This window comes from Athene noctua, chromosome 2 (genome assembly GCF_965140245.1).
Source record: "Athene noctua chromosome 2, bAthNoc1.hap1.1, whole genome shotgun sequence".
NCBI lineage: Eukaryota > Metazoa > Chordata > Aves > Strigiformes > Strigidae > Athene > Athene noctua.
In genome coordinates this window covers 102,327,888-102,353,800 of record NC_134038.1, presented here as the reverse complement: position 1 = coordinate 102,353,800, position 25,913 = coordinate 102,327,888, and the positions used below count along the sequence as shown (strand labels likewise).

The 25,913-nt window shown below is 39.2% G+C and overlaps 1 protein-coding gene across 2 annotated transcripts; it reads left to right on the top strand.

Moving 5' to 3' along the window:
• The first annotated feature begins 72 nt into the window (after window positions 1–72).
• GPLD1 (glycosylphosphatidylinositol specific phospholipase D1) lies at window positions 73–25,171 on the top strand. Of its 2 annotated transcripts, none has more exons than XM_074897916.1 (25): window positions 73–773; window positions 3,627–3,682; window positions 4,643–4,721; window positions 7,505–7,602; window positions 8,785–8,895; window positions 9,171–9,219; window positions 9,702–9,756; window positions 10,694–10,801; window positions 11,507–11,534; window positions 11,622–11,761; window positions 12,754–12,819; window positions 13,378–13,498; window positions 14,031–14,170; window positions 15,355–15,541; window positions 17,329–17,439; window positions 18,419–18,493; window positions 18,884–19,040; window positions 20,995–21,136; window positions 21,691–21,793; window positions 21,887–21,980; window positions 22,551–22,727; window positions 23,103–23,263; window positions 23,518–23,544; window positions 23,637–23,687; window positions 24,874–25,171. In XM_074897916.1, exons 1-25 carry the CDS (start codon window positions 677–679, stop codon window positions 24,949–24,951), a joined length of 2,511 nt encoding a protein of 836 aa, XP_074754017.1. In that variant the 5' UTR covers window positions 73–676; the 3' UTR covers window positions 24,952–25,171. The 2 variants fall into 2 exon arrangements, with proteins under 2 accessions (XP_074754017.1, XP_074754016.1); XM_074897915.1 differs by having other exon boundaries at window positions 13,375–13,498.
• The last annotated feature ends 742 nt before the right edge of the window (window positions 25,172–25,913 follow it).

The window sequence follows — 25,913 nt, the reverse complement described above, 5'->3', positions numbered from 1 at the left end:
ACCGTCCCGCCGGGCACCCGCAGGCTGAGCAGCGGGCTGGCGCGGCGCCCAGGCCGGGTCTGCCTGGAGGGGGGCTGGGAGCCGTGGCGTGCCGAGCCCGCCCAGAAGTTCCTAGCGATGCGTGTGGCAGGAGTGCTTTCCTTAAATCCCCCCCCCAGCATATCGGTTGGGGCTTCAGTCTGCATCATAAGACCCCAAAGTACATGCGCAGTGCTCTGTCGGCTCACCAAAGCTTAAGAATTTGTATTACCTACAACTCAGGAGATAGTGTGTTTCTACTAACACTGCTTTGGCTTTTTGTGAAATCTGACGCAGCTGCTGTAAGGCAAGTGCACCATGAGCTGGACGAGCTCTGGGAGGATGCACCGCTGCTGTGCTTTTGTATATTAACAGAAGCCTCGCTCCTGCTGTGCACTGGTGGCGGTTACACTGCCCAACCCCCAGAGATACTAAAGAATTCAAGAGGGGAGAACACCTATGTTATTTCTTTATATATATATTACTTTACTTGAGGTAAAGAAAAGCATTGGTATAAAATAGCCTTTCAAATAAGGCAGTTGTTTACTTGCTGTGTCAGCAATATGTCTGAAAGAAAAGGCATGCTCCGTAACCTACATTTCAAAGGTCACAGTGCTACAGCTCCGGGCTTCTGAAAATCACAGTTCGAGCCAGCATCATGGTTGGTTTGAAGATTTGGTTTGTTTTGCTGGTTATACTATACCATTTCTGTCAAAGATGTATCCCAAGTGGAATTTCAACACATGTTGAAATAGGTAAGACATGTTCAGAATGAATTTTCCTGTCTTTGAGTTGGTTGGGAAGAGAAGTAAATTCAGATTCATCTGGAAAGCAAAGGGAGGAAATAAAGTCATAAGCATTCTACATCATTTTAAGAAAATGTGAGTAACACATAGGGTAGATGAGTAGTTTTGGTTTGGAGTTTGAAACTTTACTGGTTTTATAATCAAAATGCTTGAATCAATTTGGTTGCGCAGTTTTCCGTCTTCTAAAACATGGGCGTTATGTAACTGGAGTGTTTGTGAGTTTTACGCAGGCAGGGTTTGGTTTGGAGAAAGAAGAGGAATACTTTACACAATTTGTGTAATCGTTATATTTAAACTAGAAAATAACACAAATAATCTGTGGGATATCTGTTTTCCAATCACCATGTATTAATTTTGCCATACCTGCATAAAATAGATAAATGCTGTAATGTGTTTGTATCTATGACTAACATCATCAAAATGTTTTTCTGTGTCTCTTTCAGGTAGGTTGCTATCTGTAGCCTGAACAGCCTAGATTTGTAGAGAAAGAATGAAAGATCTGGGTGAACATCAAAGTGGGGAAATATTTCTGGTTTGAATTTCTTGTTTGCATGTGTTATTTTTAAAATCTGGTTTCTGCTGTAGTGCTTGCGGGAACACCCATGAGTAGTGTGAGGTTATTCTGAAACATTTACTCATAAAAGATTGACAGTTTTAATTGTTTGTTCTTCTGTTTCTGATTCTAAATCCATTGCTCAAACAGGTCGTAAAACATATGATGTTTTCTCTATTCAGGTAATCTTCTCAGACTTTACTGAAAACATGCAACTTTGAACAAGTTAAATGCTGGGGTTATTTATGGCATTCATTTGAGACTATGTTCCCTTACTGAGTGCTGTATCCTTGGTTAGCATCCTGCAACCATTTGCTTTTCCTAATGATATGTGAAGAAACCCATATTAATCAGTAGGAGAAGTCACACTGCCTGAGGTTAGGCAAGCACACACATCTTTGGAAGCTCGGGGCCTTAATTACTGAGTATGAGCTTCTGAAAACTTGAAATAACAGATTTGTTAGAATAGACTGTATTTGCAAGAAATCTACGAAGAGAAACAAGAGCTTATGGATCTGTCCCAAAGCAGGTTTTTTTTTTTCTAATCAAGGAAGCATATTGCAGAAAACCCGCATTTATATAATTTAAAGATTTTGGTTGTCCGAGTAGTAGTGTGTATACTGAACTACTGAGTCATAGGTTACAACAAATCTTGTCCATTTGTCTGAAAGTGACATTAAACAGGGATCAGCTCTGATGCTGCCAAAATTGGTGCTTTTATTAATGTGTAAATAAAAGTCCATGATGATAAGATACTGAAAGTTATTGCCAAATCCAAACACTTAGTATTCCAGGAAAAAAAACCAACGAACTGTAGAAAGGACCTCCTCCAACTCAAAACCAGCACCAAAGTCTATCGTGGACAGACTTCTGAAAGTACTTTGAAAACGGTGAAAAGCTCTGCCTGTTCAAAATGTTGATCATGTTCAGTGTGCTCGGCAGAACTCTGCTGTGTCCTACTTGTCACAGCCTTGTTTCTAGAGGCAGGTCTGAGTGGGGAGGCTCTTCCCCCCCCCAGTGGCTCCCATCTGACACATGGGGCTCTGTGGAACTGTGGAGGATCTATCGCAAAATTCATTGTAAAGGTGAACTGGACCATGTGAGTAATGAGAGAAGTTGGGGGGGTTGGGAGACAGAAAACCTGCCAGACTGAGACTCTCCCATGCCAGAAAGACACGTGTGTTGAAATGGCTGAGCCTTAGAATGATAAGACTGTTTTTAATTGTTATTTTTAAATTTTCCCTGTTTTAGTGCAAGGTTGGTCCTTAAGGTATCTTAACGTATTTGTAGAAGGATGATTTAGATCAGTGGGTAAAATTCAAAGTGAAAGATCATTCAAACCCATAGTTTTGTCTAGATGTTATTCCAGAATGAGTGGGTTTTTTCTGTCATGTGATTTATTTGTTAAGGATCAAATTAAATTCAGCATATTCTCTGTTATTTTGATAAGTTTTAGTCTGTAAATAGCTTCAAGTGAGGAGTAAAACTTTGTGTGGGAGGGCAAGATGATAACCCATGCATGCAGTTTCAACCAAATAATTTTAGTTGGGTGTTTTTAGAAAAGTGTTAATAGATTATCCCTGGGATCTAACATTCATTAGAAGGAGGCTTCATTAAAGAAAAATTATGTTAGTTTGTTTCATTCTCTTGTTATGATCGCTCAAGAAATATATTGGCAGTAAAAATGTCTGCCTATTCTCTGAATAAATAGTATTATTTACCTTGCTAACTTTACATTTATGTTGGTTTTCATACATGCTAAAAATGAATCAAACTGTTAAACATCACGTTGATTCCTGAGATACCTTTTTCAATGTTAAGGGCAGCAGTGAAACTTAAATACAATTCAGGTGGGTCCTTTACAGCTGAAACTTTATGACCCGTACTCTATACTTGCTGGGTGTGATTGTGTCAGTTCACTGCGGTAGCTCAGTTCTGCATGTGGGGAGTTCCTTTTCCCTCCAATTTCCTCTTTGTTGGTCAGCTTGGGAGCTGGGGATTAGAGAAGAACTAATGAGACCTCAGTGCCCAGATGTGCTGCAGAAACAACATTTTCTTATTAGCTCCTGAGGTGAGAAAACACACCCTCTCATGTGTACAGAATTTTTTGAGGAATCATGTCTCATGCACCTGTACCGCTTGGCTTAGGTGTGACAGTGCGGCGTGTTCTGATTTCGATAATGCTTCTAACAAAACACAAGCCTGGCCACCGTACCTATAAATCAATACTTCCATATCTTGTTTTTCAGCACATAGAGCTCTGGAATTTTTCATTAAGCGTGAAGGGAATGTTAATTATAGACAGGTAGGAAGCATATTATTTCTGAATTGTGTACACCTTTCTTCTGAATATTTTTCTGTCTGCTTGCCTTTCTTTATTATTTATTCTCAGTAGTATGTGTGTAAATATTGTGCCTAGACTGTATTTTTACCTTTTTTGTTGAAAATCATTTGACTCCATCTGAACACTATTAGAAATATGTAGCAGTTATTACAAAGCGTATATACTGTGTGTGGTTTCTTGCATGTTTTCCCATCTTCTTAAGTCATACTCTCCGTGAGTAGTTGTATTAGAAGAATCAGTAGAGGACTTTTGGAAAGGAGATTTAATAAGCATAAGGACAGCAAAATGACAGCAAGGTTTTTAATTGAGTCCACCACATATATCATTTAACTGATTTCTGATTGGTGCAAATAGCTTTTCCTCTCATGGGCTGTATCCAGCAGACCTCTGTAAGCATGTGGACAGTTTTCATAAACACACAAATAAAACACATATGTGTTTTGTGTTTAAAACATTTTTAATAGCTTTTAGGACAGTGTAAAGAGGACCATTTTATATAACTTGATCTTTTATCAAAGTAGGAGATCACTCAAGGAAAATGTTTACATTGTCTGCTGTAGACAGCTGTGCTGTGATTCAGAGGATGGAAGTTAGCAGCCCAGACTTCGTGTCTAGTCCAAGAGGAGGAGGGCACCTTCAGGAGGTGACTTCACCAGCACCCTAGTTAGATCATATGAAAACTGTCCTAAATGGCCTTTCAAATTGCAGTGTACGCTGATTAGTTTCGTTTCAGTTACAAGGATTTGGACATGAGGAAGGGGGAATAATGGGGGATGATGACAACACTAAAATAACATATTTTACCAACATAATAGTTGTATCTTGATGGATACTTAAATTTTTTCTTTGATATTGGCAGTAAACTGTGGTTTTGTGCTGTGCATTAGAATTCTGATTCCTTTTTTCCCTATTCTTTCCCAGTTACTACTAAACCACCAAGATGCATTTCAGGCTGGGAGCATTTATCCTGATGCCTTTTATCCTTCAATCTGCAAAAGTGGTAAGAAAAGCTTTATAAGTCCAATATTGTAACAAATGTATTTTTATGTGAAAATCCTACGGAATTTGGTAGGGTTGAAAGTAGTTATGTTGTAAGAAATTAAGTGTAGCCAAAAATACTTCCTGCAAAAACATCAACCCTTTTCATTAGTATTATGATCCTTTTTGCAGAACTTCATAAGAAAATAATACATTTGAAAATGCTTTTAGAAAGTAACTTTTGGGTAAATTTGACTATTATCGCGTGTAGGGCAATCTGATGGAAGAATGCTGTTTGACCGAATTAGGTCAGAGTACTGAGTACTGTCTTGGAGAGAAACCGAGAGGACAAAACAATCTGTTTTCTAAGTCTTAGGGAAAGCCTGGAGCTAATTTCTATGCTAGAAAGTATTATTTTCTATCAGATCAGTCACAAAGATGATACGAGAATATAAAAAACCCCATCACACCAAAACAGTGTGATGAATTGCTGGGGGGTAGAAGTGTTAGTACCATCCCAGTTTAAAGCCTTTCTTTTCCAGACTGCTGTCATTTGCCCTTTACTGGTTCCTGCTTGAAATTAATGTCAGTCTTAGTTTTGCTTCTTGCAAATCTAAAGACTACACTACAATATTAGCACCCTGTTGCAATGGCTGTAAAAAGTATATCTTTACTTGCAGGTGGTGCCCTGATTTTTCAACTCTGGTATATCAGCTCTTGATTATAATCAACTTCTCCAGCAACACTAGACTATAAAACAGCCAGCTAGGACTTGCTCCAGGTTATTTTTTGCTAAAGTGGTAAATCCAGATAGTGAGCAATTAGGAAATAGGACAAAGACAGTCTGTCCTCCAACAACAAGCTATTAGGATGTTAGGCGGATACTAGAGACAAGGCAGTGATACACAGTTTGTGTAAGGATACCTGACCAGTTGATTGTTGAGATCTGAAAGTAAATTATGGGAGGTGGTTTAGTGGGTCATGCAAATTCAGATCCATTAAATTCAAAGTGTTCTTGGTATTTTTGTTTGGTTTGCTTCATCTTTTACGTGTTTTTCAGCTGAGTACCAGTGGCTCCACTTATCTCAGTATTTGTTTTTTCCTTCCTCAAACTGCAAAATCCTTGCTTGGTTTTCCAAGGACACTTTCTCGTATCTTTTCTCATCACCTTCTCTACTTCGAGTCTTAAATCATACAGTGGCAGCTGGACGTATCATTATTTCTCAGCCATGTGTTGTTGATGTTAACTGTTGTTTATGCCAATTACAGGCTGCTTGATTTATATCCTGATAGGCAGGTTGCCCCATCCAAGTTGCCTAGTGGGGACTCTTCTCTGTTGTGATGTTGTGGTGCTCAGTTCACATCCAGATTTCCCCTCTGCTCTGGCATTTAATACTGGTTTTGTCTCCTGTCACTCACCAGGTCACTGTTTCTGGCCTTGCCTGGCTCTGCTAACATCTTGTCTCAAACTTCAGCCTTGCTTTTCAGGACTGATGTTCTCCTGGGATTTTTTCAGTTCCTACCTTAACTTTGTTATTTCTATCTACCTCATCTTTCCCTTCTAACAGTTTTGACTTCTGCCTTATACCAGGCCAGTGATCAGAGCCTCTCTATCTGCAGCCTCCAGCCCACATTCCTTCACCACAGTTGGGGTCCATCTTGCCTTATTTTATACTTGGGCCACTTGTCAGCAGTCTCCTTAGTCAATGTGAAAGAAATAGGTACCCCTGCAGACCTGAGCTGTTTTAACCCTGTACCTCTAGATCAAGAACAAAGCCATCCAGACTGCCTCTCCAGTCAGGAGACAAACATAGATGCAGAAGTCTACTCTTGAACGTTTAATTTTGGTCTAGCAAATCCCATCCATATGTTATCTAGTTCAGTTGCACTGTAAAATGTCAAAAGGGCAGGAGGTGACCCACAAGGACTGCTCTCTCAGTTTCAGCATTTAATATACTTTAATCTTCTGCAATTTAACAGTTCTGTGTGAACAAACACATATTTTTCCTGCAAGTGTACTGATGGTCTGAACAATCTATCATCTCCTGCCTACTTTCTTGCCCCTTAGAGAATTTAATATTGTGCTGCTTGGTCTCATCACATCGGCATCACTTTGCCCTTAGCTTTATGTGGATACACAGAAATTTTTAGGCAAGGTCACTGTTAGATCCTACATAATCTCATCTGCATAAATCCAAGTGAGAGTAATAACTGATGCTTCAAATGAAAACCAGATTTTTCCTGCTATCCTCTGCCTTTCTGCTCCCACAGTGACTGTGTCTTGGCAAGTTTGCCTTGCTGTTGAAAATGATGATGATGGTGACATAGCCCCCCCCCCCCCCCGAAAACTGATACTTCTCCCAAATCATGGTATTTTGAGCTGGATGCCATGCCCATCAGCTTTTCTGCCGTACAATTTGATGCATTCATTTAGTCAAAAGCTTCCCTGTCAGCTTTCTTCATCCTCTCCACTTGAGAGGCAGCTTTTCATTGTACTGTACCTACTCACAGGCACAGAGAAACGGAGCAGGCACAAAATTTTCCGAGATTTCAAAATCATAGAAGGTAAATCTAGCATCTCTTTTAACAGATAAATCATATAAAAATATGTTTCATTTGGCTCTTCTCATATAAGTGGATTGAAAAATGTATCATCTGTACAACATGAAATTGAACAAAAATCTTTTTTTTTTCATGGAGAAAACATTCTCTTTGTATTTTTTTCTTTTCAAATCTTTTCTTTTCTTATCTTTTTTCAAATCTTTTCTTATCAAATCAGATACTGATATAATCTTATTGTGGTAGGAATATTCCATGATGTGTCTGAAGACACTCACTGGTCACCATTTCTCAGGACAAGTATTCACTACATCAGAAGGAATTATCCTCAGCCTTGGGAAGAGGTAAGAAAATTTCATTAGCTTTTGACTTTGCTTTCTACTGTTTTCTTCACCTTCACCTGTTGCAATTCATCCTTTGGGAAGTGTAGGAAAATATATGTTTTTAGATTAAAGTCTCTGCTGATATAGGAAAATTTGAAATTCTGTTTTCATCTTTACAAGACAGAAAGTTACAGTTTCCATATAAGGGTTATCAGTTATCTCCAATGTGGTCTGGTGCTTATGATACATTTCATAGGTCCAAACTTTCAAATGGAATTGGTGGACTTGCATTATTGTCAGATCTGGTCGACTGTTTCCCACTTGAAAATTTTAGAATTCTTACTTGTGAAATCTTGGACTTAGTCCTGATTTGCTTTTGTTTGTGGTATATGAGCTACATAGGAGAAGAGGAAAAACCAACTGTCAAAAGTGAGAATTATTTTAAAGGTAATATTGTTTTCTTTTCCATACTGGAGAATTTGCCATTCTCTCTCTGCTCAGGAGACTCATACAGATGGAGCAGCAATTGAGAGCTGCACTCTTTAAAACCTAAACAGGTCTGCCTGCCTTTGACTGGCCATTGGTGATATTGATCTTGTGAACTGTCAACCTGGAGAAAGTATAAATTCATCAAAAACTATGATTCAATTACAGATTTTTAAAAGACCTCTGAAACTTACAGTGATTCAATGCAGAGAAGTCTTTTCTGGAGAAACAAAGTTTCTGTTGTTGATAGATTTATTCCAGATAACTTTTCTGTTTGTAGGAATAGGATGAGTAATTTCATACCTGGGCTTTAATCAGGCACTTTTACATTGAACAGCGCTTGCATAGGAATGTCTTTCTCTTCTGTGTGCCTGTATAATACCCATGGTGGCAGAGGGGGTTCACTGCTTGGAACTGGAAGTGGTTGTCTCCAGTGCAGAGAAACAGTTCATTACACATCTAACTTGCAGTACACAAGTTCTCTGGACATCAACCATGTCATTCTGTGGCCTTGGATTGTATGAAGTCCTTAAAACTTCTCAAGTCACAAAAAGTGACTCCAGTATCAAGGAATGAGTGGTCAACATTTTGTCATGTTCTTGAATTGTAAGAGTTTCTCACATGTATTCTTGTATAATGCACTTACGTAAAATGCTCACCTCTTCTTAAAGGCAGGAGTAAAATTACTGACATTACTACAAATGGATTGTTGTGTAGGCTACAGAGAAGCTGGTGGCTTTCCTGTTTGGAATTGCCTCACATATGGTGGCAGATGTTAGCTGGCATAGCCTGGGCATCGACCAAGGATTTCTAAAGGCCATGGGAGAAGTAAGCCTGTATTATTTTATTTATTGATGTAACTGGATTAATTGGAATTAATAGCTTAGCTTTGGACTCTAGTGGGAGGGAAGGGGAAAGCTGGAGCCCTGTTTCAGGAAGATTTTCAGAGAGATGTAATGTCACAAACTCTCTGAGAACAAAGTTGGTCAGGTTTGGGACCTGTAAAATTCAGGGCTGCTTGGACAATTTGATTCTGCTCATATGTTTCTGTGGAAGGATGAGTAAAATAAACAGACAGTTCTCTTGGTTTTGTCTTTCTCCAGATTGATTTTCATGGTTCATACTCAGAAGCTCACAATGTTGGCGATTTTGGTAATGTTTCTGTTTGCTGATCATAGATCCTTCTATTGGAGTAACTAGTCACCATCAAAGCCACAGTGGGCGATTCTGGCTCTTACCCTGTGCAGGAGCCAAGAATGAGTCGTATGGACACTGTATTCTTACTCTCCCCCATAGCTTGCAAAGCCCTGCTGTACCTGTCTGCATGCTCCATGTTTCAGGAGGTGGGATAGGGCATATGGACACTTGTATTAAACACAGGCTGAAAGATGATAAAGTTTAAATGGACTCACTGCCATGATTTGAAATTTTACATTATTCTCTGGAAGGATAAAATATGCAGTATCCCTTCAGGTGAACCATTCATGTATTCTAAATATATAGCTGGAGGTTCTACCATATAAACATAGATAGCATAGCCACACATAGCTTCATCCACACTGTTATTCATGATACATAGTTAATGGATTTGGTTTGCTGGGCTTTGTGGGTTTTTTTCTTTCTTCCATCTGCAGGAGGAGATGTACTGAGTCAGTTTGAGCTGGACTTCAGTTATCTGGCATCAAACTGGTAAGATAATGAGGTTACCTTCTTTAATAATCATTTCTGCTTACTCTGTATACTTGCTGTGTTTTAACAAAATGTTGCCCTTTATCTTTCTTTCAAAAGAAACCCTTGTGGCTATTGGAATTTTTCTGAGTTTGCTATTCCTTATATACATATTTGCTGTTCTCTGACATGAAAAACTGGAAGGACATATGGAGAAAAGAGTTTTACATATGGGAACACAGCAAGAAAGAGTTTTATCTATAGAAACACATATTTATCTCTGAAGGGAATTATAAGTAATTATATATAAAATAATAAGTGAAAAAAGTTTGTTGGAATGTTCTAACAATTAGTTAAATAACTCAGTTAAATAAGTCTCACTTAGATTTCTGGTTTTAGAAGTTGAAGATGTTTATGGTTATAGATCCTGTGGAAATCAGCCAGGTTTTACCAGCATCAAAAGAAGCAGCAGTTTGATATACACATTTTTTCTTACAGTTTTTAACTGAAATTAAAAAAATCACGTGCCTTCTTTTCTGCTGATAAAGTAGGTCTTTTGAGTCATTTTGTTTAAGTAGCATGTAGTTCATCTAGGTGTAGAATGCACAGTTCATTAATAAAACTCTGGCATCACTGTGGGAAATCTCTGTTTGGCTAGGAGTAGATTTGGCACAGCAGTGAGTTGGAGGACATCCTCCAAGATTATGTGATCACCAAGCCAAGAAACCAGTGTGGGGAGTGTGGAAACTACCCATGGTGGCCATAGAGGAATGGTTCTACAGGTTTCTGTCTCTGAACCTGCAGTCCTGGTCTTTCTGGTATTTGTAAATTCAAGACCTTCTATAAACTTTTGAAATTTAGAATATTTTAAAGCAGGCTATTGTTGTTACAAAAACTGTAATCTTTTATCAGGTGATGTGGAAAATCTCTTGTTATAATACCTTCATCTTGATTTTAGGTATGTACCCGTCAAAGACCTAGCAGCTATCTATAAGGAATTTTATGGAAGAGAGATCATAACTGAAAGCATAATTACTGACTGTACTTACCTGCTGTTTCTTGAACTGTAAGTTGAATAGCTTTGTCTGGGTTTTCTTAAGTGAAACATATGTAGGAAAGTGATGATAATCCTATCTGAAATTCCTTATGCAGTGAGGTCAGCAATATAGACTCCCTGCTAGACCCCAAAATTATAAAACACCTGAATTTTTTTAATGGCTAGAATACAAATTTGGACTGCTTAATGACTGTTAAATTCATTATTACACCACCGATTCAGCTTCTTAGGTATGTAACACATTTATTTGTGTTTATTTGAGAACAGCTGTATCTTCAAGTACCATTGCATTGTGGCATGTTAGCAATATAATTTTCATGTACTGAAGGAGTAGTGTACATAGCTAAATAGATGGCTTACTTACACTTTATGTAGATCCTTTCAAGTCCAAGAATAATTCAAAAGAGAGTTTTGATATCTGGCAATGTCTGCTTTTGAATATCCTAAACAGCCTAGCTATATCCTTTATTTCAGTTAATTATCAATAGTCAGCCAGCATTTACAAACACTGTGAATCCCTCCAAATTAAGGGCAACACTAAAGTTAATACCATTTCTTCTCACATTACAGCTTTTAAAAATATATAAACAACCAACAAAGAAATGTAATGACTTGCATAGTATTTACCATACAGAAGCCCTGAAGAGAGCTGTTTAAATGATTAAATGTTATTAAATGAAGCAAATTTACTTATGATTTTTTTTTTTTTTTCAGGCATGGTGAAAGGCTTGCTGTTGCCAAGGTTGATTTTCTGTTTTCTTTATAAAAATGAACATACAGCATGAAGAGAATGTAATCCATCTTATTAAGTATGTTGCTTGTCTCTTAGCTCTTTCCAACATATGCTAGTAAATCTCCATTTCTGGTGGAGAAGTTCCATGAGTATTTCCTTGGAGGAGTGGATGACATGGCATTCTGGACAAACAATATTTTTGAACTGACAAGCCATATGCTAGAGAATGGAACCAGGTATAGCATGTTTCCTGCAATATGAAATGCAGTAGCCAAGTTCTGACACCCATTTAATTGTTCTTCTGAAGGCAGGTTCCTTCCTAGAAGAGGTGCTGAGCTTTAAATACTCACTTGGACAAAGGGATTTCTGTGGCTGTCTTTACCCAGGTGCACAGGATTACACAGGCCTTGAGTTCACATCTGTTACATGTTCACATTCCTTTCCCCGGGCAAGGCTCTGGCATGCCCAGCTGATACTTGACAAGGAAAATTTGGGGCATTCTTTAAAACATACTCAAGGGCCTGCTTAAATGTTGCATAGCTGTGCCCTGAGATTCTGCCTGGCCTGGCAGTCTGAGCTGTGGCTTCTGGCTGCTGTCATCAGCCACCAAAGGTGTTCCTTCCTAGGGGAGGTCAGATATTGTATTCAGGCACTTAAGGCAAATAAGATTAGAAACAATTAGGGTGTATATAGTAGTATTGGAAGCTCAGGCTTGTACTCAGAATATCATATTTTTATAGAAGTTCTAGCCTTGTTTTGGTTTGGTTTGGTTACTTGTTTTGTTACAAGTGTAACCTTATTGTAAATAACTTTATAAGACCACCGGTGGCAATTAATCCATCCATTTATATGGAAAATATCACTGCAGCTATTATGGGAAATAATGTTTTAAATACAATATGGCATAATCTGTTGTGTTCTTTGTACCAGAAGAGCACTTTATTAGAAGTGCTTCAGATTAATAGAATTAGCAGGACATGTTACAATAAGTTTCCTTTAACAGCTATATAAAGACATGTGAGATTCATGCAGAACCTAATGAAGGTCATTAAAAGAAATATCAAAGGGGTTTCTAAGGATTATAATGATACTTTGATCTTGAATAAGCAGGGTTTCTTGAGAAACCTGGTAACTTCTAACAAAGGAATCAATAAAGATAGAAGTTGTATTTTTAGTTTCACTTTCATTGCAGGAAAATCTTTAAAATACATTCTGCATATTTCTTTAGTGGCTGCTTCCTGCCTGAGAACCCTCTGTTTATAAACTGCACAAGGGAGTACAAGGACAACTACGTGTAAGTGTAACTGAAGGTTCAAAAATTTACTGATGGAAGGAGAGTCTTCTGCTAATGTGGACAGTGAGCTATGGAAAATTAGAGATCTTTTAGTTTATCTTTTTGTGCGTGAATTTGAGATCTTCATAACATGAGTAGGTAAGCTCTATGCAGGGGAACTGTGTAGAACCTAGGAGAGACTTTCACCTTCCAGCCTAAGAACAAGAATACTTACCTAGCACTTGAAGTGCTAAGTCTTCACACTTTATTTGGTTGTCTGTCTTTGTTCCACTAATCATGAAGATACTGATTCATGTTTACCCTTACCATAGCTAAATTGTCTCCTGATTTATGTACAGAAATATGGAACTCAGGTGTTCAGAGTACAAGTGTATGTATTCCTCTAGCAAACATCTCAAGAGAAACCAGCTTAACTGATATCTCCTGAGAACTCCATTTATACATGGGAGAGATGGCCACCTGACTGCATGTAATATATTTGCTTCTCCTAGCTTTGTCATAAAATACTCGTCATTAATTCAGTTATATTAATTGTTATTACTGCCTTTATTTTAGCAGAAGCAAACAATCAAAACATGAACGTCACAAGAATACAACTTCTTTGCTTACAAAAACACTTGAAAAGAATATAAACTATACAGAGAGAGGAGTTCACTTCAACATACAATCTTGGGCAACAGTAAGTGGGAAGTAACGGATGTGTCAGGTAAAATTCAGCTCTGTATAAAATTGTTTTAATTTCTGTCTGAAATGCTGCTTGATGGAGCAGGGTCTCTTCATGTTAACAGTAGCCTCTGACTTCATGAAGATTCCAGCGTCATTATTTTTCTATGTATTTATAGGTACATCATAAATACTAAATTTTTACACTTTGCTCATTTTATAGTGAAGTTAGAACACATCTTGCAGTGCCAAAAATGACAAAATATATCTTCAGTATTTACAACTCATGGAATCATATGATCACTTTTTGGGTTAACAAGTCCCAACAAAACGTAGCAGTGGACAATTAGCAGTGCTCCATTTAGAGCATATAGATTTTTATCCCTTTCTAAAAGGGTGCTTAGGACCTGAGCCAGAGTCCACTTAGATCCACTTTGATGTGATGATTTCCACTGTTGGTGACTTGAGTTTTGAGGTGCTCCATAATGTCGTAGAGTTTCAGCCTGTGTTTTAACCATTCTTGTGTCTCTTTATTATTTTTATTTCAGAATTCCCTCCGCTTGATAAACCATGCTTTTGCAACCAGTGTCTGGAGAGCATTGGCAGCTACACATCAGAAATCTTCTAAGCACATCTCCAAGCCAGCAGCTTCATATTTTCTGACTTCACCCTATGCTAGACTTGGATGGTTTGTAATTTTTTTCCTCCCACCTCCCTCTTAATTTCCGAAAATTTTGAGTACCCACCAAAATACTAATGTTTATTCTTTGAATACTCTTTAAAGGTGACAGTCCAAATCCATTGGTGGTACAAATCTGGCTGACTGACTTACATTGTCTGGCCAGAACAAGTTAACCCGTAAGACCTTTCTTTCAGATGTTAGCATGAGCCTCTTTGTGTTGGTACTGAATAAAACTGTATCAAGAGCAAAATTTCCATTCAGATATGAATTCTAGTCAGGTATCCTCTTCCTTTGGAAGGGTTGTCTTGTCATTTTTTTGACGTTTTCTCCTTAGTGAAGGAGCTCAATGATCTGTGTGTGATCAAGCTCAGAATGGAAGGAACTGAAATTAGAACAAATGTCAGCTCTAGTTCTGACTCTGACACTCTAGTATAGGGACAGTTACCCTTTTTTGATTGTTGGTTGATGTTTGCACAGAATTGTGTCTGTCCCAAATTGATTACTGGTGGTGCCTAGCAAGTGTTCTTGGAAACACTACAAGACTAGTAGGAGTTCAAAGATATATTCAGGGCACAGAAAGAGGCTCATTCACTCTCCTTGCCAGAAAGGTTCTAGGTTGACCTGCAACAGGGAAGAGTAATAAAATACATTTGCATTGCTGCTCATCTTACTTTATTTCTTCTGACTCAAAAATTGAAGATTTATTTTTTGAGTTTACTTCACACCAGCCAAACTAACAGTAGTTTTTCTGTCCACGTTACCTCTCTAAACTCCCAGCATGTTACTGAGACCCATTATCCCTTTGCTTATCAACCAAGTCCATCGCTTAAATCAGAGTTTCAGTTAAAAAGATACTTAATTTCATCTTTTGTGTTCTGTCATATGGAAGCAGCCCTTTTTCATGCTCCTTGCTCTGGTTGCTCTCAGGTGCCTTGTCTCAGTAAGTGAAAAGCAGTTCCTACAGATCTTAGAAGCATTAATGGAAGATGAATCTTCAAGGCTCTGTTTTTATTTAATTCAAGAAAACAAAAGTCATATATATAATAGGAAAAATGCTGTGTAGATTTTTACAAAAATAGGTGGGGAAAGACAGGTCTTGGTTTGCCTAAAAGAAGTAAAAGTATTTTCTGCTAATGTTGTGGTAGTCTGGAAGCTAGTGCTATGATTTGATTGACTCCCTTGCTGCACAGGGCAATGATCTCAGCTGACCTAAACCAGGATGGGTATGAAGATCTGGTGGTTGGAGCGCCAGGGTACAGCACATTGGGCCGTGTGCAGATAGGACGGGTGTATGTGGTCTATGGCAACCAGTCGGGTTTGCCTCCAGAGGACATGGATCTAGATGGGGAAGCTGACCAAGTACTACAAGGTCATCAGGTGAGGGGTCAAGTCAGACATTTGTCACTTATATTTTTTTGCCTGAAAATGTGGTAAATTTTGACTGAGCAACGGTGTCATTAATATGTATGAGGATTATTCCTGAATTACCCCTCCTGGTGTTACCATAAAGCCAGCAGAGGAAAACTCCCATGACTTGTTTTGGAGTTTTAGAAAGGAGGCATTCTTTGCACACACACGAATAGTTTTGCAAAGGTGAACTCACCCCAGATCTGTAAGTGGCAGCTAATATAGAGTGAGATTATACATATTCATAACTTTTCTGAGAAATTAATTACATATGCATTAGATTTCCTGGAACTAATTACATATCTACATCCTAATTACACATGCACTTTTTTGCTGGGTGGTGGACTCAAGGGGTCCCTGGTGGTTGTTAGTAGTCTTCCTCACGGTGTCTGCTGGTTGACCTCAGTGCTCATGCATGATCACAAAGGTCTGTTTAGGAGGTGTTATGCAGCTCTGTTGTATCTTAAGCTGATTTGTTTTAATTTGTCCCATCCTTGTTCCTGTTACCTTCAAGAATAGGCCCCAACTGTCTTATTACTGTCTTATCTTCAAACTCCTTTCTGCTTCACAAAAGCACCAACCTTCAGCACATTCCAGAAACTACGTTGACATTGACCTACTTTATCCTCAGTAAAAATTATTTAGCAAGACAAAAATCAAGATGGAGAGGAAAAAAAAATGTTAGCAAGACATTTTGCCTTACACTGGTCATATGCTTTTCAAGAAAAATAACTGCTACTTAAGTCACAGGAACAATTAAAGCAATGGTGATCTGTAGGTTCACTTTTATTACTGTGCCAGATAAGTGCGTATGAGAACATAATTTGCCCTTGAATGAAACTGAGGTAGTGTCTCTGTAAGTCACAGTATAGCTCATTCAGGTCCATGCATTGTGATTTTTCCCTTCCTTTTTCATATAAAATTATTAATTCAATATAAATTTAAACTAATTTGAAACTACATTTTTTCATTAATTGATAACTTCTCACAAAACCATTGCTTGTCTTTACTAAGAGTACACGTTACTTTAAAGAAAGAGAAAGCTAAGATTAGGCGTTGGAATGGGCTGCCCAGGGAGATGGTGGAGTCCCCATCCCTGGAGGTGTGTAAGAGTCGGGTCGACATAGCGCTGAGGGATGTGGTGTAGTTGGGAACTGTCAGTGTTAGGTTAATGGTTGGACTGGATGATCTTCAAGGTCCTTTCCAACCTAGATGATTCTGTGATTCTGTGACATGATGGTGACTGGCTTGTAACTGAGAAGCAGGATCAAATGATCTTTTTGAGTAATAAAGATGAACCTCTGGAGAAAATACCTTTATTCACAAAGAAGAGAATAGAGAGAGATGAGATAAATTTCCTTTTAATTTATTTCTGTGGTTATAAACCGTGGAGTAACAGCTGCTGTCTTCTCACAGAGTGTTTTCACAGCTATAATACAGGAATGATCATAAGCTTAACATCAATGGTGCACTAGTCTCAGAAGATGAAATAACAAAGCAGTGACATATTGTATTCAGTTATTGCATTTTAACACCTCCACATCTGAAACAGAGCAGTTGACTCCAATTTAGTGTATTAGTATGACAGTTATTACTTGCGAGAACAGTGATGCTAGGAAAAGAGTTGTTGGGATAGATTTTTGTCATCTTAGTTTCCAGTTCTTCCCTGTGCTACATTTGCAAATATGCATTAGGTTTTCATGGTTTTGTCTTGAAAATATATGTTATTTTCATGAGAGCAATCCCTCTTCTTTTAGCCTTCAGGAAGATTTGGTTCTGCCTTGGCAGTCCTGGATTTCAATGAGGATGGAGTGCCAGATCTGGCAGTTGGAGCACCTTCTGTGGGATCTCAATTTCTTACTTATAAAGTAAGCCTCACACATGGGTTTGTTGGGTTTTTTCTCTCCAAACAGAACGTGTTTATTGATACATACTTTTTTTGAACAGTGAAATGAGAGAGAGAATTTCTATTGTTGCTCAAGGTGACATTCTAATTTAAACACAAAGATTCATAACCTTTGTGGATACTTTGATTAGAGCAATGACAGCTATCTGTATTTCTCTTTCAGTGGTCTTTTTGCACATGAGAAATCCAAATTAGATTGCAATTTAACAGCACTGATGTGCTGGAAATGTGAGGAGCCAATCATGAAATACAAGTGTACCCTTTTTATTTAGGAACATAGAGTCTGCAACAGACCTTGTGAGTTAGTGAGCCTTATCTGCTGCCACAGGCCAACAGATTATATCTAAAATGTGATATGAACACAGACATGCTTGCTAAAATAATCAAGTTACAGAGACTTGATGACTTGCAGTTTACCAGATAAGCCCATATAATGGTCCCTGAGTATTTTCAGCCTACACAAACTGAGAGGCAAAATGTTTTGTTTCAAACCACATTCATTAAGCTTAAAACTCTTCAGAATTTTAGATACAAACTTAGCTGCCTAAATAGGAATTTAAATGCTTTTATGTAGACCCATTAGCTTGGAACATTGCATGCATCTGTTGTGCTTGGCACTGTGTGCCATTGCATTAAATAATAATTAACAAAATTTGAGCCACCTGAATGTGTGTATAACAGTCCTTCCTCCTTACCCACAGTATGATGAAAGTGTACTTCTCTAGTTTGTTGTCTGGTTATAGCAGTACCCATTACAGCGTGGGTACTCTTAGGTTTGGGGTAGAAAAGACAGTATCATGAGAAGGCTCTGGTAGGAAAAATGCAGTTGTATTAATAGCTGTTGCAGAACTGTTTCACTCCTTTTTTCTTTGTCTTGGATTTTGGTCTTGGTACTGACATGCAGATGCTCTCATGCTGTATTTGCTTTTCCTGCTGTTTAGGGTGCTGTGTATGTCTATTTTGGCACTGAGGGAAGAGGCTTGGCACCCCAACCAAACATTACTATAACTTGTCAGGTATATTGATCAGGCTAATATAGGACTACACGAGTGGGAGGTGAGATGAAGGGGAAAGGGGCTTACGGGCTTGAAAAAAAGAATGTTAAAATCAAACTTCTAATTGTGAGGGAATTTAGACTGATGGGAGTGGTACAAGTAAATGCTTGTCTGTGTTGGTTGTACGTGGGAAAGACATTTGTACTCCATTGCTGGGGAGGCAGGAGGGTGGACAGAAAAGTGCATAGTCCTTCAGAACAAAAGAAAAAGAAACCACAACTGAAGTCAGAGAATGGGAGGGTAATTTGATCAGAAGTGGACAGTTAGCTCTTTAGAAGTAAAATGCTCTATTTTATTACAGAATTGGTGGTTTTGGTTCCATTTCAGTCTTAAACTAACTGTTTATTGCAGTATTCCTACTGTAATCTTGGTTGGTCCCTCCTGGCAGCTGATGTTGATGGGGATGGAAATGCTGATCTGGTTGTGGGCTCTCCATATGCACCTGGTGGTGGGCAGCAGAGAGGATTTGTGGTTGCATTTTACTCATATTTCAACAGGAGTGACCAAGGTAATATTTATTGAGTAAATTAACCCTTCCATGGCTTATGTGACTGTTCATTTCTTCCTAATTAATCATAGGATGATTCAGGTTCAAAGGAATCTCAGGTGTCTAGCCCAGCCTCCAAATCAATAAGGGGACAGCTATGAAGTCAAACTAGATTGCTCAGGGCTTTATCCAGTTGGGTCTTAAAAATCTCGGATGATAGAGATTGCACAGCCCCTCTGGGCAGTGTTCCACTTCTTGGCTGCCCTTGTAGGGGAAAAAAAAGGTCTTGTCACAGCCAGCATGAACCTCTCTTGTATCAGTTTATGCTCATTGTCTGTTGTCCTCCCACCATGCATAGTGAAGTCAGAGGCACAGAAGGCATCGAGGACCCCAGTACACTGGGAAGAACCTGGCTTTATCTCCTTGTTAACCTCCTCACAGGTACTGTCAGGCTGCTGTTAGGTCCTCTCAAAACCTTCTCTCCTCCAGGCTGAGTAAGTCCCGGTCCCTCACTCTCTGTTCACAGCACAAGTGTTCCAACCCCCAACCATCTTGGGGGCCCTCTACTACATTTTCTTCAGTTTACCCACATCTTTCCTGTTTGGTGGGGTCCAAAACTGAACAGTGTATTACAGGTGTGGTCTAGGGAGGAGTAAAGGGGGAACAGTCACTTCTCTCTGTCTCTTTGCCATGCTCCTGCTATGTAGCCTGGGATGCTGTTGGCTGTCTCTGCTGTCAGAGCCTCGCACTCAACGCTCTGCCCACCAGGATCTCCAGGGCCTTTTCCACACAGCTGCTCCCCAGCCAGTCTGTCTCCAGCTTGTATCACTGCAAGAGCATCTCCTTTCCCAGGGGCAGCGCTTTGCATTTGTCCTTACTGAATTTTGTGAGGTTCCTGCCAGCCTGTTCCTCCAGCCTGTCTGGGTGCCTCTGAATGGTAGCCCTGCCCTCAAGTGATAGCCCCCTACCAATCTCCTGTCATCCACCAGCTTCATGAAAGGGCATGTTGTTGCCTTCTTCAAGTCATTTATAAAAGTGTTTAAAGAATGAGTCTAAAGATAGACCCCTGAAGGCACTCCACTTGTCACAGGCATTCAGAATACAACCCACTAGCTGCTGACCTGTGAGGGTGATCATCTCAACCAAGTTTCTCTCAGCTGATTGTCCACCCATCCAGATGGCTGCAATGTCCCGGCTTGGATACAAGAACATGGTGGGAGACAGTGTTGAAAGCCTTGCTAAAGCAATGGATTCAACTGTGTATTGATCAATTTTTGTCACTCTGTATGATCCTTCATGTGGCTAAAGAGAAATGCTACAGGTGAATACAGCTAATGAGTACAGGTGATGAGGACTGTTGTGAATGAGGGAGAAAAAGCCACATATGGAGCTAAATAAAGTTTGTAGGGGTTGGGCAGGATACACAGGTCTTCAGAGCTTTGTCAGAATCACATAATTGAGATTTCCAATAACACTTGATTTCTGTAGCTTATTCTACTTCATGTAAAATTAGAAACAAGGAAAATGTGTTTTAAAACACTGCTGATTGACATTTTTGCAAAACCAAAACACAGAATGAATTGTTTGAATTAAATCCAGAATTATTTGAAGCTCCCCTACCCACCACCCTCAGAAGAATTACAAGTTCTGATAAAGAGTTTCAGTGTTGTCCTATCCCTAAGAAGGAGTCACTAGTTTAGGGCAGTAATAATTTTCATGTAGACTGATAGTTTTCATGTACTTTCTGGAGGTTATTGCAAGGATTTAGGAGCAGGCTATCTTGAATAAAGGCTTTTACCAGCCAGTACAGTTGCAGGCTGAGCAAGCAAAGTTAGAAATAACTGGTGCCATATCATGGACAGTGTAACTTTGCTCATAGAAACTTGTTGTCGTAGAATGAATCAGGGGAGTATTGCTAACATTCTTCTGTGCCAGGGTACACTAAGATGTAATTCGTATTTTTCTGGTCTGTCAGGACTTCTGTCAGTACAGGATGCCAACTGGATGGTGGAGGGGGAAGAAAACTATGCTTGGTTTGGATTTTCGCTTGACAGCTGCCAGCTGGAGAACATAACGTTACTGCTGATTGGTAGCCCTACGTGGAAGAGTTGTGCTGGGTGTGTTGTATATGACAGCTTGCTCTCTCCTCCATTCTGCCCTATTTCTGCAATATTTGAGATTTGTAATAGATAAGACCTCCAGCTTTTCAGGAAGTTTCCTCTTTGTCCTGCTTAGAATATTTTTATTAAATTCATGTTTTTATGCCTTCACCCTTCCTCATGAAGAGAGAGGGGTCTTTAGACCTTCTATAGAGAGGGTCTTTGTTATTTAGAGACACTTAAGAACTTCTTGGATCTTTTTGGAGAGGGGGCACAAAAATGCTGACAGGTAAGTGTGCCTAAAATAAGCACTTACTTTAAGATAGCATTTTTAAAAGTAAACTAAACACAAAAATGTATTGGGTGATAAAGAAGTGGATAGACCAAGTCTGTGCTCTAAATGTTGTTTAACTAGTTAGAACAAGCATGGGAATTACTAAAACAGATTTCTAGAATTTGGCAGCCATTACTATTCCAAACTAAAAGGGGGAAATACTTTAAGAGGAGCAATCCTAGCTGAATGTACAAAAATATGTTGTTACATACAAATATATTTTGCATTGTAATTCAAGCTGCAATCCCTTCTCATCGGATGTGAGACATGAGAGTGTTGGGAAGGTGTATGGGTATAACCCACCAAGCACAAAGCGCTGGTTTGCAGTAACTGGAGACAAGGTAGGGCTCCTTCTATGGTACAGGACCTTATGAATAATTCGAGGTAAAGTGACATTCTGTAGAAATGACATAGGTGTTTTCAAAATCTAACAGGCAATGGGCAGAATGGGTTTGTCTCTGGCCAGTGGTGTGATGTCTGTGGCTGGGACCACAAGGATGGTTTTGGTGGTGGGTGCACCTACTGCAGGTATGTCCTGAAAACTGGAAACTGTTTCTGCTTTGGGATGTTTATTTCTGTATGACCAGAGGACAGATATGAAGTTAAAAGTTACAAAACGGACCTTTAAATTGCCATGTAATTAAAAAAAAAATTTAAAAATTGTTGTAATTACCTTTAAGTACTGTACATACAGATTCCCCTCTACTATGCCTCAACTCAATGGTTTTTTTTTCCTTCCTTAAAATTAGCTTAGCAGCATTACTACCTTGCATTATTTATGTAGCAGTGATTTGCTTGTAGACTGCGTATTTCTTGGAATTAAAACAACACAGTAGTTTGTCCTTAGTCTGGCAGTAGGCAGTAAGGAATTAGGAAAGTCAAAGTGTAGAACTCTTACATTTTTCCCCTGGTACTATTGCTAAGAGATTGTTTCTGTGCTAATTAGTGTTAATGCTGTATAACATTTGATCTCGTTTCATAAATTGTTAATTTTGTCTGTGTTACATAGTGCCAGTATTAGCTGCTGTCAGTGTATTGTAGGTATTAAACCTGTGTTCCTGTCTGATGCTCAACTTCTGTTATGTCTCTTTTCTCCAGATAGCCTGTCTAGGATTTCATTTATATCCTCAGTGCTGCACCAAGCTGGGCTGGCTCTGGTATATGACCTGACAGACAGCACCAAGCCTTCTTTGCTCAGCACGTTCAGTGGGGACAGGAGGTTTTCTCGCTTTGGACGAGATGTGTGCTTAAGTGACCTGGATAATGATGGACTAGGTAAAGCTTGATGAATGTAGATCAGAGTAAAACTGAAATGTTTTACTTTGGCAACAGGAAGACTCATTACCTACGTATTCATACAAGTGTTAAACACAGTCCGCTTCCTCAAATGACTTGTACCAGTATTCCATCCTGCCTTGTGGGGAGGCACAATCCCAACCAACTCAGTCAGAAATTGAAACATTTTAACTGAAATTAAATTAACTGAAATTAATTTTAGGTGAAATTAAATTGTCAGAAATTGAAACATTTTAACTGTCATCATTAATAGGAATTGTGGAATCTAGAGATATGCCAATGTAAACTCTCTGGTGTTTTGGTTTAGCATTATTTCACTTCTGATGTGTTATGTCATCCTTGTAATGTTTGCAGATGAAATGATTGTGACATCCCCACTGCGAACTAACGATATCACCACAATACTGTTTGGTGGGGCGGCTGGCCGTGTTTACATTTACAATGGAAAGCAGGCATCCTCAGGGAATGTGACGGGCCACTGCAAATCGTGGATATCTCCCTGTCCTGAGAACTGGGTAAGAAAACATAAAAGTGAATTCAGAATGTGATGTCATAATGACAGCTAATTAATTACGTCCAGTACCGATACCTAGTGCGTTCTGACTTGGTTTCAGAAAACAGGAAGTTACTTATGTTTCTGAATCCGTGTGATTTGGATCCCCCTGTTCGTTCTTGCATTACTTTGCTGTTCAGGAGCCAGGGTTATTGCACTGGTCCATTCTTCCATTGTGATTCTCTCCACTGACTTCTCTTCTTTTTTCTTCTTCAGGCACAGTATGTCTTGATTTCTCCTGAGGTAAGTAACCAGAAAACAAACTACTAAGAGAAACTAAAAAGTCCCACTTTAAAAAAACTAACAGCATGGTAACAAGCAATATTATTTTACAGGAACTATCAAGATTTGGGAGTGCTGTTATCACTGTGAAGTCTGAAAGAAAGGTGAGAAAAATTATTGTTGTTGGTTGCTTTGTAGCATCTTTCTACCTCATTTGCATATACTAGCCAACAGCTCACCTAGGTATCCTACTCATCTGCAGAAGTGCTTTGCATATTTAAGTTTTCATTTAAATCACTCCAAACTGATAAGCCATTATATAGATGGATCAGTTATGGAATTGCCAAAATTTTGGCACCTGACACCTGACTTGAAAGAGATCACTTTAAAACAGCCTGAAATCTAAACTACTTAAGAGTTTGCTGAAGGGTTGCATGGTAACTCAAGTGTAGGTTGTACTGTTCATGCCAACCTGTATAAAAAGCGGATGCTCAGCTACCAAACCACCTCTCTCATTTAATATTTACAGGCTTGCTGTCCTAGCAATCTCTTTCAGCGAACACTGTTCATATGTCAAGTATTTCCAAGCATAGAGAGGCCCAGTTCTCACATTAATGATTTTAGATGTTTGTGTGCCTGTTTCTCTGTGTTTCTCTCAGATGCCTGTTATTTTTACCAAAAGTCAGAACCTGTGTTTGTATGTGTCAGTCCACTGAGGACCCTTGTTTTCAGCTTGAAGGTTGCTCAGTGCTTGCTCAGCTGAGTGGAGTCCAACACTTTGACATAACCTGCATGAGAACTGAGGTTCTCTGCCTAAGTACTGAGAAAGCCTCAGTACTAGGCTGACGAGGTGTGTGATTGGTCTGCAATAAATGGTGTTTGATTTCTTGCTGTTAAAACATGCAATGGAGAAACACCTGGAAATGTAAATGCTTCTAAACTAGGTTAGGGTGCATAATCCACACCTGAAACACAGGCATCGCTGATGGCTTATGCGTGCATGCAGGTGAGGGTGTTCTCCATGCAGCTGTGTTCCTTTGCTGTGGCACCAGTCCAGTCCACACTCCAGCCTCATCTGTATTGATCTTACCCCTGAGAAACAGTTTATGCTGGCAAGAAATTTATTTGACTGGTTCCAGCTTCTTCCAGTTTCCCAAATGAAATAAAGTCTGTTTGCCAAACTGTTTTGTTTAACCACTGTTCTGATGAGGTGGGTTGCTCTTATTTCTCCTCACCACATTTCTATATGACAGTAATGATATGGACAAAATCTGGTTTCCATTAGAGAAGCTTAAGGCAATCATGCATCTGCAGCTGCGTTTTGCTAACTCTTGTTCTGTATCTCCACAGAAAGAAGTTGTAGTGGCAGCAGAGAGAAGCTCGGCAAAAGCTCGACTTGGTGGAAGGCTTTTTGTCTACTCACTCTAAAAGTTCATGGTAGCCTTTAGGACCAGGGCACAGCTGGTCTGTTAGCAAAGAATCTCTGTAGTACCTGTGATACTTTCCTTAGCTCATGCAAACCAATAGACCACATGACAGCAAACTTCTGGTAGATTGATGTCCTGGACAGCTAGGTAGGGTGCTAGCATAAGGGAGGGAGGGTCACTGCTTTTAAGTGAAGGGGAATATAAGCATTCATGGTGGTTTGACTTACCGCAGCCGTGTCAGTCGTGTAAAAGCACAAATTAATTCTGCCGTGAGCAGCAGCATCACTTAACCTAAAACAAGCAAGCTGGTCTGAAAACCTTTCCGAGGCTGAAATGCGCAGAAGGCTAGATTTTGGTGATATTTGGCTGTATAAGTAATGTTCAGTAGTCACCTTCTTTACTAGTCAGATTGTATTTTCTTAACAAAACCAGGAAAGAATAGTACATATTTTACAACTCCTTCTATACTGTGATACAGATAGGTAGATTCTAAGATACCAAAAGTTGCTGTCAAAATAAGCATGAAAGGGCAGCTCCAAGCCAGACAGAAAGGTGGGTGCCAGTGAAAAGGACTGCCTCTCTCTAGCAAGTCTTGGGGCCGGCGTTCTGGGTGTAGAACAGCTGGGATCTCCAAGGGAGAAAAGTGCAAGACATTAAGTTTTAGGAAATGCTTTTGCTTTCGCACTCATGGCTGAGACTACTCTGACACCCTTTCTTTGTGTTTTCATGTAGCATTCCATGACCATGGTAACTTAGAATTGTTAACAGCTTTTATTGTTAACAGTATTGTCTTCAACTACTTAATACTAATTTTGTATGATGCAGGTTTAACAGTGAGCATCAATTATCTATTAAACAACTTGAGCAATAAGATGTGGTGCTATTATTACCAACCCCAGTCCGTAGACATATATGTGTATGTATTTTCTCTCTCTTGCCTTCTTCACAAACATAAAGCATTGT

Bases quoted from the DNA above. Each gene is read 5' to 3' on its own strand.
- GPLD1 (XM_074897915.1), top strand. From the start codon at position 677: ATGGTTGGTTTGAAGATTTGGTTTGTTTTGCTGGTTATACTATACCAT. The intron at 7,603-8,784 runs GTAAGAAAATTT...ATTGTTGTGTAG, and splicing joins ATCCTCAGCCTTGGGAAGAG to GCTACAGAGAAGCTGGTGGC. The intron at 9,757-10,693 runs GTAAGATAATGA...TCTTGATTTTAG, and splicing joins AGTTATCTGGCATCAAACTG to GTATGTACCCGTCAAAGACC.